At 35.6% G+C, this 13,419-nt stretch overlaps 1 protein-coding gene across 2 annotated transcripts in view; it reads left to right on the top strand.

Moving 5' to 3' along the window:
• Nipbl (NIPBL cohesin loading factor) overlaps positions 1–13,419 on the top strand; it is a 168,621-nt gene that overhangs the window by 65,586 nt on the left and 89,616 nt on the right. For both annotated transcript variants that reach the window (XM_050138973.1, XM_050138974.1), the window contains exons 2-5: positions 4,533–4,675; positions 5,762–5,927; positions 8,610–8,737; positions 12,929–13,025. In XM_050138973.1, coding sequence (XP_049994930.1) covers positions 4,612–4,675; positions 5,762–5,927; positions 8,610–8,737; positions 12,929–13,025 — 455 coding nt within the window. In that variant the 5' untranslated portion in view covers positions 4,533–4,611. The remainder of the gene's footprint in view (positions 1–4,532; positions 4,676–5,761; positions 5,928–8,609; positions 8,738–12,928; positions 13,026–13,419) is intronic.

The following is a 13,419-nucleotide window of genomic DNA, read 5'->3' as shown; positions in this document are numbered from 1 at the left end:
AGGCTGCGTCCCTGGCACCCGGCCGCCGGCATGGCTAGCTTATGCCCCGAAATAATTACACGGAAACTGTATTCTTTTAAACACTGCCTGGCCCGTTATCTGTATCCTCTTATTGGCTAGCTCTTACATATTAATCTAACCCATTTCTAATAATCTGTGTAGCCCACTAGCTGGCTTACCAGGAAAGATCTTAACCTGTGTCTGCCTGGAGTGGGAGAATCATGGCGACTCCCTGACTCAGCTTCTTTCTCCCAGAATCCTGTTGTTTTCTCTGCCTACCTAAGGGTTGGCCTATCAAATGGGCCTAGGCAGTTTCTTTATTAGTAAGAAATCACTCCCATATCAAGTATATATGCATATGTGTCTGTGAAGCCAGAAGAGAGTAGACTACTATGGAGTTAGAGTGAGTCCCCCAATGTGGGTGTTTGGAAGGTCCCATGGAAGAGCAGCAAATGCTCTTAACAGCTGAGCATTTTTCTAGCACTCTACAATATGTGTGTTGGTTTTTACACAAGTGCTGAGGTTATTTTCAAGTCCTTATGATTGTGCTGCAGGCTTTACAGACTGGGTTATCTTTCACCCATGTTCAAGATACTTTCTTTTATTATTATTACTATAAAAAATACCAATCCAAATTCCCACTCCCTCAACATTCTCCCACCCCACCCCCTTCAATCCTAAGAGAGGGCAATGCACCCTGCCCTGTGGAAAGTTCAAGGCCCTTTATCGAAGTTGAGCAAGGTATACATCCAAAGAGAATAGGATCCCAAACAGCCAGTACATGCAGTAGAGACATCCCAGTGTCACTATCAGTGGTGCCTCAGTCAGCCCCAACTGTCAACCACATGCAGAGTGATTAGTTTGATCCCATGTTTATTCACTCCCAGTCCAGTTGGAGTTGGTGAGCTCCTATTAGCTCAGGCAAACTGTCTCAGTGGATGAACCCCTCATGGTCTTGACTTCCTTGCTCATACTCTCACTCCTTCTACTCTTCAACTGGACCTTGGGAGCTCAGTCCAGTGCTCCGATGTGGGTCTTTGCCTCTGTTTCCACCAGTTGTTGGATAAAGGTTCTATGGTGATATTTAAGATAAACATCAGTCTGACTACATGGCAAAGCCAGTTCAGACACCCTCTCCTATATTGCTTAGGGTCTTACCTGGGGTTCATCCTTGTGGATTCCTGGGCATTTTTCTAGAGTTTCTTGCTAACCCCATAATGGTTCCCTCAATCAAGATATCTTTCCTTGCTCTCATATCTGTCCTTCCTCCATCTCGACTATTCCATTCCCTCAAGTTCTCCTCAACCCTCCCCTTCTCCCCTTTCTTCTACCCTCTACCCCCATGCTCCCAAATTTTGTCAGGCAATCTTGTCTGTTTCTAATTTACAGGTGGATTTATATATGTTTTTCTTTGGGTTCACCTTATTACTTAGCTTCTCTCGGATCATGAACTATAGACGCAATGACCTTTGTTTATGAGTAGTATCCTCTTATGAGTGAGTATGTACCACATTCGGTTTTTTTTTTTTTTTTGGGTCTGGGTTACCTAACTCAGGAGAGTGTTTTCTAATGCCATCCATTTGCATGCAAAATTCAAGATACCGTTTTTTACCGCTAAGTAGTACTTTAATGTGTAGATGTGCCACACTTTCTTTATCCATTCTTCAGTTGAGGGGCTTCTAGGTTGTTTCCAGGTTCTGGCGTTTACAAATAATGCTGCTATGAACATAGTTGAACAAATGTTTTTGTAGTATGATTGAGCACCTTTTGGGTATATCCCCAAGAGTGGTATTCTGGATCCTGAGGTAGGTTGATTCCTAGTTTTCTGAGAAACCGCCACACTGATTTCCTAAGTGGTTGCACAAGTTTGCATTCCCGCCAACAATGGATGAGTGTTCCCCTTACTCCACATCCTCTCCAGCATAGGCTATCATTAGTGTTTTTGATCTTAGCCATTCTGACAAGTGTAAGATGGTATCTCAAAGTTGTTTTAATTTGCGTTTTCCGTGATAGCTAAGGAAGTTGAACATGTCCTTAAGTATCTTTTAGCCATTTGAAATTCTTCTTGAGAGAATTCTTGAGAATTCTCTGTTTAGTTCAGTTCATCATTTTTAATTAGGTTATTTAGAATTTTAATGTCTAATTTCTTGAGTTCTTTATATATTTTGGAGATCAGACCTTTGTGTGATGTGGGGTTGGTTGGTGAAGATTTTTTTCGCATTCAGTAGGCTGCCTTTTTTTTGTCTTATTGACTGTGTCCTTTGCTTTACAGAAGCTTTTCAGTTTCAGGAGGTCCCATTTATTTATTGTTGCTCTTATTGTCTGTGCTACTAGGGTTATATTTAGGAAGTTGTCTCCTCTGTCCATGCATTGAAGGCTACTTCTCACTTTCTCTTCTGTCAGGTTCAGTGTGGTCAGATTTATATTGAGGTCATTAATCCATTTGGACTTGAGTTTTGTGATGGCAATAGATATGGATCTATTTTCATTCTTCTACAGGTGGACATCCAGTTATGCCAGCACCATTTGTTGAAGATGCTTTCTTTTTTCCATTGTATAATTTTAGCTTCTTTGTCAAAAATCAGGTGTTCATAGATGTGTGGATTACTATCTGGGTCTTCTATTCTATTGGTCAACATCTCTGTTTTTATGCCAATACCAAGCTGTCTCCATTACTGTAGCTCTGTAATAGAGCTTGATGTCAGGATGGTAATGCCTCCAGAAGATCCTTTATTGTATAGGATTGTTTTCATCATGATCAAGTAGTCTTCATCCTAGAGATGCAGGGCTGGTTCAACATACAAAAATCTATCAATGTAATCCATCATATAAATAAACTGAAAGAAAAAAAAACATATTATCATTTCATTAGATGCTGAAAAAGCATTTGACAAAATTCAACACCTCTTCATGATAAAGGTCTTGGAGAGATTAGGGATACAAGGATCATATCTTACTATAATAAAGGCAATATACAGCAAGCCGACAGCTAACATCAAATTAAATGGAGAGAAACTCAAAGCGATTCCACTAAAATCAGGAACAAGACAGCAAGGCTGTCCACTGTTGCACATAGTTCTTTAAGTTTTAGCAATAGCAATAAGACAACATAAGGCGATCAAGGGGATTAAAATTGGAAAGGAAGAAGTCAAACGTTTGTTATTTGCAGATGGTATGATAGTATACATAAGTGACCCAAAAAAATTCTACCAGATCATACAGTTGATAAATACCTTCAATGATGTGGCAGGATAAAAGATCAACTCAAAAAAATTAGTAGCCCTCTATACACAAAGGATAAAGAAGTGGAGAGGGAAATCAGAGAAACGTCACCTTTCAGAATAGCCACAAATCAAAGAAAATATCTTGGGTAACACTAACCAAAGAAGTGAAAGACCTATTTGACAAGAACTTTAAGTCTTTGAAGAAAGAAATTGAAGAAGATACCAGAAAATGGAAAGATCTCCCATGCTCTTGGATAGGAAGGATCATCATAGTAAAAATGGCAATCTTACTGAAGACAATATAGATTCAATGCAATCCCCATTAAAATTCCAACACAATACTTCACAGTCCTTGAGAGAACAATAATCAACTTCATATGGAAAAACAAAAAACCCAGGCTAGCCAAGATGCTTTCTAAAAGTGAAATTCTTGAGGCAAGATTACATGTGCATTACAGTTTGCTGTAAAATACAAAGTCTTCCACAAAATCTGCCAGCAGATATTCTATTGCAGGCCCATACCAATTTGAATATTATTATAATTTTTGCCACTTGTTTTATTTGCTTTTATTTTCTTTGCATGAAGGAATCATAAAATTTTAAGGGAAATTAATGAATTTTTTTAAAAAGGAGTCCCCCCCCCCAAAAAAAAATCCTTGGCAAGTACTTAAAGGTTCTTCAGACTCATTATAGTAAACTAACTTGAAGTAGTATCTTGTAACTAAGCAATCTTTCATTAAACCACAAGGCATTCTTAAGATCTTTATTACTTAGTATAATTTGTTGATTTATTTATTAGTATCATAATGGATATTTTGCTTTTGTATTAATATTTATTTCTGTTGTCATATAAATAATTTTTGTTAGAAAGTGACAAGTCTATGAAAAAATAGCATTTCTAGGTAAGAGCACTGGCTGCTCTTTCTAGTAGAAAGTAGTATTTCTACAGATTACTCTTAATAAGTATAGTGAAATTTCTAAGTATTTCTACCAATTTATACTCTTCATACTCTTAGATTCCTGTGAAATTAATATAGTTGAGTGATGAGGTTTTTTGTTTGTTTGTTTGTTTGTTTTTCAACACAGGGTTTCTATGTGTAACAGTCCTAGCTGTCCTGGAACTAGCTTTGTAGACCAGGCTGGTGGCATATTCTTTGATTGTGGTATATATAGATGACTTGTTAAATAGATTGAACAAATAGAAGCTGAGATTTTTAGTTTTTAAATGATTAAGCATCCTTATACTAGTCATATATTTGACATAGTTCCACAAATAATATGTGGTTTTCTTTTGTGTGTGTGTTGCAGAGTTTGGGAAATGGAAAGTAATGACAGCTGGCACCTGAACTAAGTACTTTCCTAGGCAACACCATTCCAGAACTTCAGGATGAATGGGGATATGCCCCATGTCCCCATAACTACTCTTGCGGGGATCGCTAGTCTCACAGACCGTAAGTTTGGATAATTTATCTAATTTAAGTTTTGTTGTTTGCGAACATTCAATTTTAGAGACACTTGAAATTATCTTTAATGTTGTAAAGAACGGAAAAACAGGTTGTTGTACCTGTGGGAATAGCAAAATTAATATTGCTATCTAATATATAAATTAATTTCTGTTTCCTAAAGACTTTTAAAACATGACACAAAACTTTAAGAAATGTCAAAACTAAAGAAACGTGTTGACAAATAAGAATAAGGACTTTTTTAGAATGCATTTATAAAAGTAGCACCTGAAATTGCTCTCCAGCAGTGAGAACTTGAGAGCCCATCTTACCTAAATTCTAGTGGTGCTGGGTTTTGAATAGCATGTTGCCTATTGGTGAGAGCAGTGTGATACTTACACTATGGAGTTGGTTTGAAATTACTCCAAAAGCGTGATACCTGATATTTTAGTTGGAATTTTTTAACCTTTAGACAAATTAACAAATCCTCATTAAATGTGCTAACATTAAATAGTATAATTTAAGCTGCAAAATATTTATTTTTGTTTGTTTGCTGTTTAGAGTAGAGTGGAAAAAAGAACTGTTTAGGAATTTATGGCAGGAATTTTTATTCATCTTTAGGAATGTTGTACTCTGAATATTCTACTGTGAGCTATTTGTTTTTGTCTATTCTTAAGCTTTTAAAACTATATTGCATATCAGTGTACTATAGAGTCAGGTAGTGTTCTTGGTTTATTTGTCTTGAGAGTGCTACTAATCTGATCCATCTTGTAGATAAGTTACCTTCCAACATTATGTCTCAAAGTTGTGTTCTATTTAGTTCATTCACGTTTCTAAATGAAAATTAAGCATGACTACAAAGAAGCTAAGTAATTTCTAGTACTGTGGTTTGCAGTGGCCTGTGGTGTTTTGAGAGGGCTGATTTCTTGGGTTAATTGAGATTTTTTTCAGAGTGAAGAGTAATGTTTTTCAGTCGTTTGTCACATTGATACTTATAACTTATTTTTAGTCCTAAAATTTATATAAGCACACATATGTATAGAAAGACTTCTTATAGTCAGTCAATTTCTAATAATCTGCTTTTCCCTTGAATAGTCCTGAACCAGCTGCCTCTTCCATCTCCTTTACCTGCAACAACTACAAAGAGCCTCCTCTTTAACTCACGAATAGCAGAAGAGGTGAACTGCCTTTTGGCCTGTAGGGATGACAGTTTGGTTTCACAGCTTGTCCATAGTCTCAACCAGGTATCAACAGATCACATGTAAGTACAATCAATTTTATATTCAAAAGTAAAACGTTTTTGTCTTGCTAAGAAAAATCAGCATTCCTTTTTAAGTAATTTCCCAAGCATTCAGATTCATATTGGGGCAGGGAGGTTATTGTTTGTGGTGGGTCTCGTGAATCCCAGGCTGGCCTTGAATTTGCCGTGCAGCTGATGTTCTGCTACCTTTTCTTGAGTATTTCATGCGCCGCCATGCTCGGCTTATGTGGTGCTGGGACTCAGTTCCAGGGTCTCATATATGATAGGTATGCACTGATAGTAAAGTTATATCCACAACCTACCTTTGGTTTTTGAGACAGCTTCACCTTAAAACCCAGTCTGACCTTGGACCAACTGTCCTTTTCTTGCCAACCTTGCAAGGACTAGAATATGTCTTGAGTTATCACGCAAGTTCATACATTGTTTTTAATGTCAGTACCCGACCAGGAGTGGTGGCTTATGCCGTTAATCCCAGCATCCAGAGACAGAGGCAGGCAGATCTCTTTGAGTCTTAGGCCAGTCTGGTCTACATAACAAATTCCAGGCCAGTCAGGGCTACCTAGTGAAACCCTCTCTCTAAAAAGGAAGAAAAGAAAATGTCAGTAGCCAAGTGAGATTATAGCCAATTTTGAAGAGACATTAAAGAGATTTAGGTAGGCCATAGTCGATTTGTGACAATAGTTTTGACCCATACCCATTGATGCAGATCTTTTCAACTTACGGAAATGATACTGATAACATCTGCATAAAGATTTAAATGTGCTCATAAAACTTATCTTCTTTTTTCTCATAGTATTGGAGTAATCTAGTAAATTTCTAGACACTGGAATACAATTCTGAGTATAATTAACTCCTTGGGAAGTAAAATGTTTCTTTTTCTTGGAACTGACTATAGCATTTCAACATAAATGTGTGTTTTCATGTAGTAGAATTTTAAAAATAAAATTGAGCTAAACAATGAGGGTGTACTTAATATGTTTTTCAATCCAAAAGTAATGCATACTTTACAAGCTAAACAGCACAGAATGTATTTAACAGTAACATCTGGGTGCAGAGAGAGGACTCAGTGACTAAAGTAAATGTCACTCAAACCTGATAGGACCTAAGTTCCGTTCCCAGAATAGACATGAAGGTAAAAGTAGAGATCTACCAGCCCTGTATGTGTGTCATGACATGCACATACCTGTACATGCACACATATAATAACAAGCTTTTCTCAAGTAAGATCTGTCACTTTCATACCATTATAACCTACTATTAAATAGTACTCATATAAACTTCCATGTATACCATTTATAATTAATTTTTCAAGTTTAAAGATTTAGGGAAAAGATGAAGCATATTAGATGCAGTACATATTTGAGGGACAATTTCCAAGTTGACTAGTTGAACTTATTAAATGTGACTTTTCTGGTGAAGAAACTAAGAAATGGCTGCTTACAAACCAGAAGGAACTATAATGTTCATGTTTTAATTACTCTAGAAATTCCATTTTCTAGATATTACACAGTTGCTTATGCCTATACATACTATGCAGTGGTTTCTGAATATTTAAAGAGGTAAGGGAAAGGCATGTAAAAAAATTAGGATTTATTATATAGGAAGTTTCTTTAAGATATTCCCAGGAATTTATTGAGTCTCTGTTGGGTGCCATATTTTAGGTCATTATTGTTGGATCCAATGAGTTTCTGTGTTTGCCCATGTATGTGCCAGGGTGTGTGAGTTTTTGGAGGTCAAAGGACAACTTTCAGAGATCAGTTCTCTACTTCTACCAAGTTGAAGCAGGGTATAGAGCAGTGGTAATATAGAAAACAAAATAGAGTCCATTGCCATTCCTTCATGAACACACGCAGTGCCCACTGAGCTCAGAAACTAAGCAGGGTTAGGCTTAGTATTTGAATGGAAAAAAATGAAGACACTGTTTCCAAACAGTCCCTGTCTAATTTGCCAATTACTGAGATGTTTTCTAAGAATTGCTACTGTGTTTATTTTTATCACTTATTTGGTTCTGCCTCGTACTATGACTTTATTTGAAAAACCAGTGTAAGATAGAAAAATCACATAACATGTATGTTAACCTTCTCTTAATCAATATTGTAACATTGGTTATTTTATTGAGAGAACAGTTCCAAGAAAGTCACATTCTTTTCATGTTCAGACATAAGGGAGAGTTAAAATATTCCAAGTCCAGCTGGGTACTGGTGGTGCACACGCCTTTAATCCCAGCACTTGGGAGGCAGAGACAGGCGACTCTCTGTGAGTTTGAGGCCAGCCTGGTCTACAAGAGCCAGGACAGCCAGGACTGTTACATAGAAAAAGCCTGTCTCAAAAACCAAACCAAACAAAACAAATATTCCAAGTTCAAATAGTAGCTTCTTAACATTATCAACACTTCTGTATCTGTTAATTATTAGTATGCAATAGACCCTGCTTTTCTTTCTTAAAATTGACATGAAAATTCAAATAATCGTGTTGTTTTGTAAGATTATGGTTTCAGTTTTCCTTTCCCATGCCCTAGAAAAATGAAGTGTGGTTGTTGTCTATAGTCACTCCTCTCTGTTGTTTTTGATAATTTCCTTTCTTCTGGGAAAACCTATGCCTTGGGCCTACTGAAGTATATGATTTTATTCTATAAGTCTTCTTAAGAAAATACTCATGCTTATAATTTTTTTTCAATGCCAGAGAACTGAAAGATAACCTTGGGAGCGATGACCCAGAAGGTGATATACCAGTCTTGTTGCAGGCCGTCCTGGCAAGGAGTCCAAATGTCTTCAGGGAGAAAAGCATGCAGAACAGATATGTACAAAGTGGTGAGGTTCTTTTTTTATAGTGCATGTTTGTGGATACTGTATCAGAACTTGTTTTACACATGATTAAATTCAAGTGTCTTTAACTAGCTGGCTTTTCACCTATAAATGTCTGTTTATATTTTGCATCAAGACAAGAGCGAGAAGGAAACTTAGTAATTAGTCTTGTGGTTTAATATGTAATTAAATTCCTTGGAAATTATAATTTTGAGGTTGTTTTTAAGGTATCTTGAAATGTATTTATTAAGTGAACTTTAGAAATTTTGCTTTTAGAAAATTAGAAAGTTTGGAAGAAATCTTTCAGTAACGAAAATATATGAAAACATTTGAGCATATATTTTATAGATATATTGTTATTTTTAGTAACAGTGTTCATGGTTATCTATGAATTGACATAATACTCATTTTGCCTTACCAGTAAAACTCAGTTAATATTGTTAGTAACAAAGCTTTTATTTATTCTAAGTATTATAAGGCGGGTTAAATTTTAGTATCTATCACAGATATCATTGTTATTATGTATTTAACTGTACCTAAAAGCTAAAGAAACATTGTCTTCTAGAATTTAGCTGTGTTTAGCAAATCCAAGTTTATCCTCGACTCTCAAGGTTAAACTAGGAATAATTTAGGCAATTCTGAAAGGTCCAAGTTATAGCTAATTGGTTCACTTTTTAAAAAATATCATCAGATTCATTCTAGCTTTCTTTTCAGCAATGTCTCCATGCAGCTTTCTATTATGTTTCCTAGTTCTTTTTTGTATATGAATATTTTTAAATAATACTGTTTTATTTTGTTTATATTTTTCTATGTGAATTGAATTTTTTGTTTTATTTTGTTTGTTTTGTTAAAACAATTAACATATTTCCTACCTATTCCTCACAACTCAGCTATGCTCCTCTTACCTCTCAGTTGAAAACAGATATACAGAGCATGGCTGTGGATTAACCAGATCCATTAAACAGTGATGAAAGGAAATAAAGCTATGCATTCTGAAAGTGCTGGGGCTAAAGGAGAATATAAAGTTAGTGTTGATTTAAAAAAAAATAGAAAACTGTAGCATGATTAATAAAATCTCAGAAACAGATATTGGGGTTTATCCTGAAGGTCAGAAAGACAAGGCCACTGGCTCTTACCTCTACCTCAGTGTGAAATGGCAGTCCTACCTCCAAGAAACTTTAGAATGAGACCGTGTGTGAGAGCTGTCCCCTCCTGTTTTATGTTCCTCTCCAGGGCTATGATTAAAGGTGTGTGTCACCACTTCCTGGTCTGTAAGGCTGACAATTGGGGCTGTTTTACTCTCTGATCTCCAGGCAAGCTTTATTTATTAAAATACAAATGAAATATCACTACAGGAAACTGAAGAAATGGCCCAGATGTTAATTAAAAGCATATACTATTCTTTGTTTCTGCTTTGGGCTTTTGTAATCCATTTCCAAGGGATCTAATACCTTCTTTTGACTTTTGCAGACAGCTACATTCAAATGTAGACACAAAAACATATGCATAAACTATTTCTTTTTTTTTTATTGAGAATAAGAAAAAAAAGTTTCCGCCTCCTCCCAGCCTCCCATTTCCCTCCCCTCCCCCCACTCTTCTCCCCCTCCTAAATAATGAGAATAGAACTTTAAAAGAAGGCCTAGTAGAATTAATAAGGTTAAGAGAATGTAAATATAATTTTGGATAAATAAAATGATTCAAGGATACTAGTGCTACATTTTTTGTAATCTATATTTTTAAGTATAAATTTGGATATTAAATACTATAATAAAAGGTTTTACAGCATTCACCTTATTTAAGTTATACATTTTGTTTGATTTTGTATACATTTTTAGTTAAAATGTATAATTATTGTATATTGCTATATATCCTATTTTGTGAAAAGGAAAAGTAGAATTTTTAAAACAACAAATACTGTTGTCATTTTTAAAAACAAAGGATAATTTATGTGGATATTTATTATGTTGTGGGTTTGTGCATATGTGCTTGTACATGTGTGTGTGTACATGTCACAACAATCACTTTGCATCTTTCATATTTTGAGACAGAATCTCTAACTGAATCTGAAACTTATCTTCTAGCATAAGCTAGCTGGCTACTGAATTTCAGGGACTCGCCTGTCTTCACTCTTACAACCTACCCCAGCGCTAGAGTTAGAAGTGTGTGGCCACAACAAGCTCTTTATTTTGGTACCAGAGTGTAGTGATAAGGCAAGCAGGCCTGCTTTTTGTCCAGCCCGGCTCCCACATGGTTAGCTTTACACCCAAAATAACAATACACAAATTGTATTCTTTTAAACACTGCCTGGCCTGTTAGTTCTAGCCTCTTATTGGCTAATTCTCACATCTTGTTTAACCCATTTCTAATAATCTGTGTAGCACCACGAGTTGGTGTTTTACTGGGAAAGATTCAGCATGTCTGACCTGGCGGCTGGCTCCATGGCGTCTGCCTCACTGCCTTCTTCCTCCCAGCATTCTGTTCTTCTTCCCCACCTACCTATGTTCTGACCTATCAGGCCAAGCAGTTTTCTTTATTAATTAGCCAATGAAAGCAACAGATAGCAACCCTCCTACATCACTGGAGTTCTAAACTCAAGCCTCTCATATTTATTTTTTAACAGAACAAGTACTTTATCAAGTGAGCCATATCCCATCCTTAGAAAGATAACTTTTTGTTGTTAAATGCAAATGTGATTCATACACAACAATTTTACTATATGCACGTCACTGTAATCATAGTCTTTGGAACCTTGGGGTAATCAGAAAGAGCTGTTCTGATTTTATTTGCCCCCTTTTTTACATGGTTGTTACTTTCAAACTGGTCGTTTCAGCTTTACTTACCCAAGTGATGACTGTTAATTGAGAGGAAGAAATTTTTTAATTTCTGTCTTATGACATTGCTTTCCCCATTCAACAACAAAAAGGACAACCAGGAACAGTATTTATAGTCATTAAATTATTAAGTTGTGGAATAAAACTGCTTCGTACTGATGTTCATAGTTTAATAGTCTTTGAGGTGGTCTTGAGGCCTCACATCATTCTACTGATTGTTGAGCTATCGTTCCTTCTGCAGTGCTACTGGCAAATAAACATAAAAACCTTTTGTTTTTCATGTCAACAGCAAGAAATAAAGTTTAAATATTAACTTGATCGTAGTTCCCAAAAGCCATATAAGAAAGTCAGGGTTAGTTGCAGAATTTTATCTCTGATTTAACTGAATTTTCTGCTGCTTTTTTTTTAAATAACAAAATGCCATTTGTGCATGAATCAAGAAGCAATGTCCTGCTTGAAAAGAAATAGAAGAATCTAAAAGCTAGATCTGGAGAGATGGCCTAGTTGGTAACAGCACTTGCTGCTGCTCTTGTAGAGGTTCTGAGCACCCACATGGTTGCTGACATCTAATTCCTATACCAGGAAATCCTGTGTCCTCTTCTGACCTCCAAGGGGACCTAGCACACATATGGTACACATATGTACATGTGGGCAGACACTCATACACATAAAAATAAACTGTAAAAAAAAGAAAATGAAGATGTCCTCGTGTTTTCATTTACTAATGAAATATTCTTTTAATCCTTACTGAGTAACAAAAGGTTATTTTAGAAGACATATGAATACCATGCTTTGTTAATAGAGTTTTGGATGGAAATTGCATGAACTCAAATGTTTGGTCCATAGATAAATTAATAATAAAACCTAGGTGTGAAACAATTAACTTGGTGAAATTAAGTACCTAAGCACAGGAGAGGTACATGCTAAAAAACATTTCTATATAATAACAATAAACTAGTTAGAGGCCTATATTAAAAGAAGTATATAGAATTTTGACAAAAGCTAGATGAAGTGACTTAAAAATTTTTCTTAGTCCTAAGGCTAAAGGCTAACGGGATGTGTATAAGGTTGGGGGTGTAGTTCAGTTTTAACACCGGCCTAGAGTGTATGATGTCCTGTGTCAATTCCTAGCTCTCTAAAAATTGTGAGCAACATCTCTATGTTCAGTACTAGACTAGTTATATTAAAATTATGTTTTAATGAAATCGATGGTTCTTGAAATTTAGTTTGCCTAGTAGCTGTATATTGCTTCCCCAAAACAAAATTATTTCTGGATGGAAGAAAGGAACTTTTAAATGCTTTTAAAAGAATGAGTTAACTCTTTAGTGTAAGAAGAAAATAATAGTGTTTTTTATCTATTGCACAGGAATGATGATGTCTCAGTATAAACTTTCTCAGAATTCCATGCACAGTCCTGCATCTTCCAATTACCAACAAACCACTATCTCACATAGCCCCTCCAGGTAAATAAATAGTTATGTATATGTTATATATTAAATATTGAATTCTGTGGTGAGTGAATATGCTATTGAATATCAAGTATATACATTTAAAAATAGTTCCATGCTTAGCTGCACTCATGAACATTCACCTAAAAATGTTGAGTGTAGAATTACTGTAATATAATATATTAACTAAAGAAACTACCAATTTATTAATTGAATTTCACATAGAAAAATATTTGATAAAATAAATGATGTTTGGGGTGGTAATGTAGCTCACTAGTAGAGTGTTTACCTAAAATTTACAAAATCCTTGGTTCAGTGGGTTAATTCCCAGCAGCATTACCACCTAAAACAGAGAAAAGTAATGTTTGATGTAGGTTTTCTATAAATAACAAAATTTGGAAAACAGACC

The sequence above is a fragment of the Alexandromys fortis genome, unplaced genomic scaffold, assembly GCF_014885135.2.
Source record: "Alexandromys fortis isolate MF-2015 unplaced genomic scaffold, M_Fortis_MF-2015_v1.1 scaffold_37, whole genome shotgun sequence".
NCBI classification, from domain to species: Eukaryota; Metazoa; Chordata; class Mammalia; order Rodentia; family Cricetidae; genus Alexandromys; species Alexandromys fortis.
The sequence above is the reverse complement of the archived record's forward strand: the minus strand, read 5'-3'. Positions and strand labels throughout refer to the sequence as shown.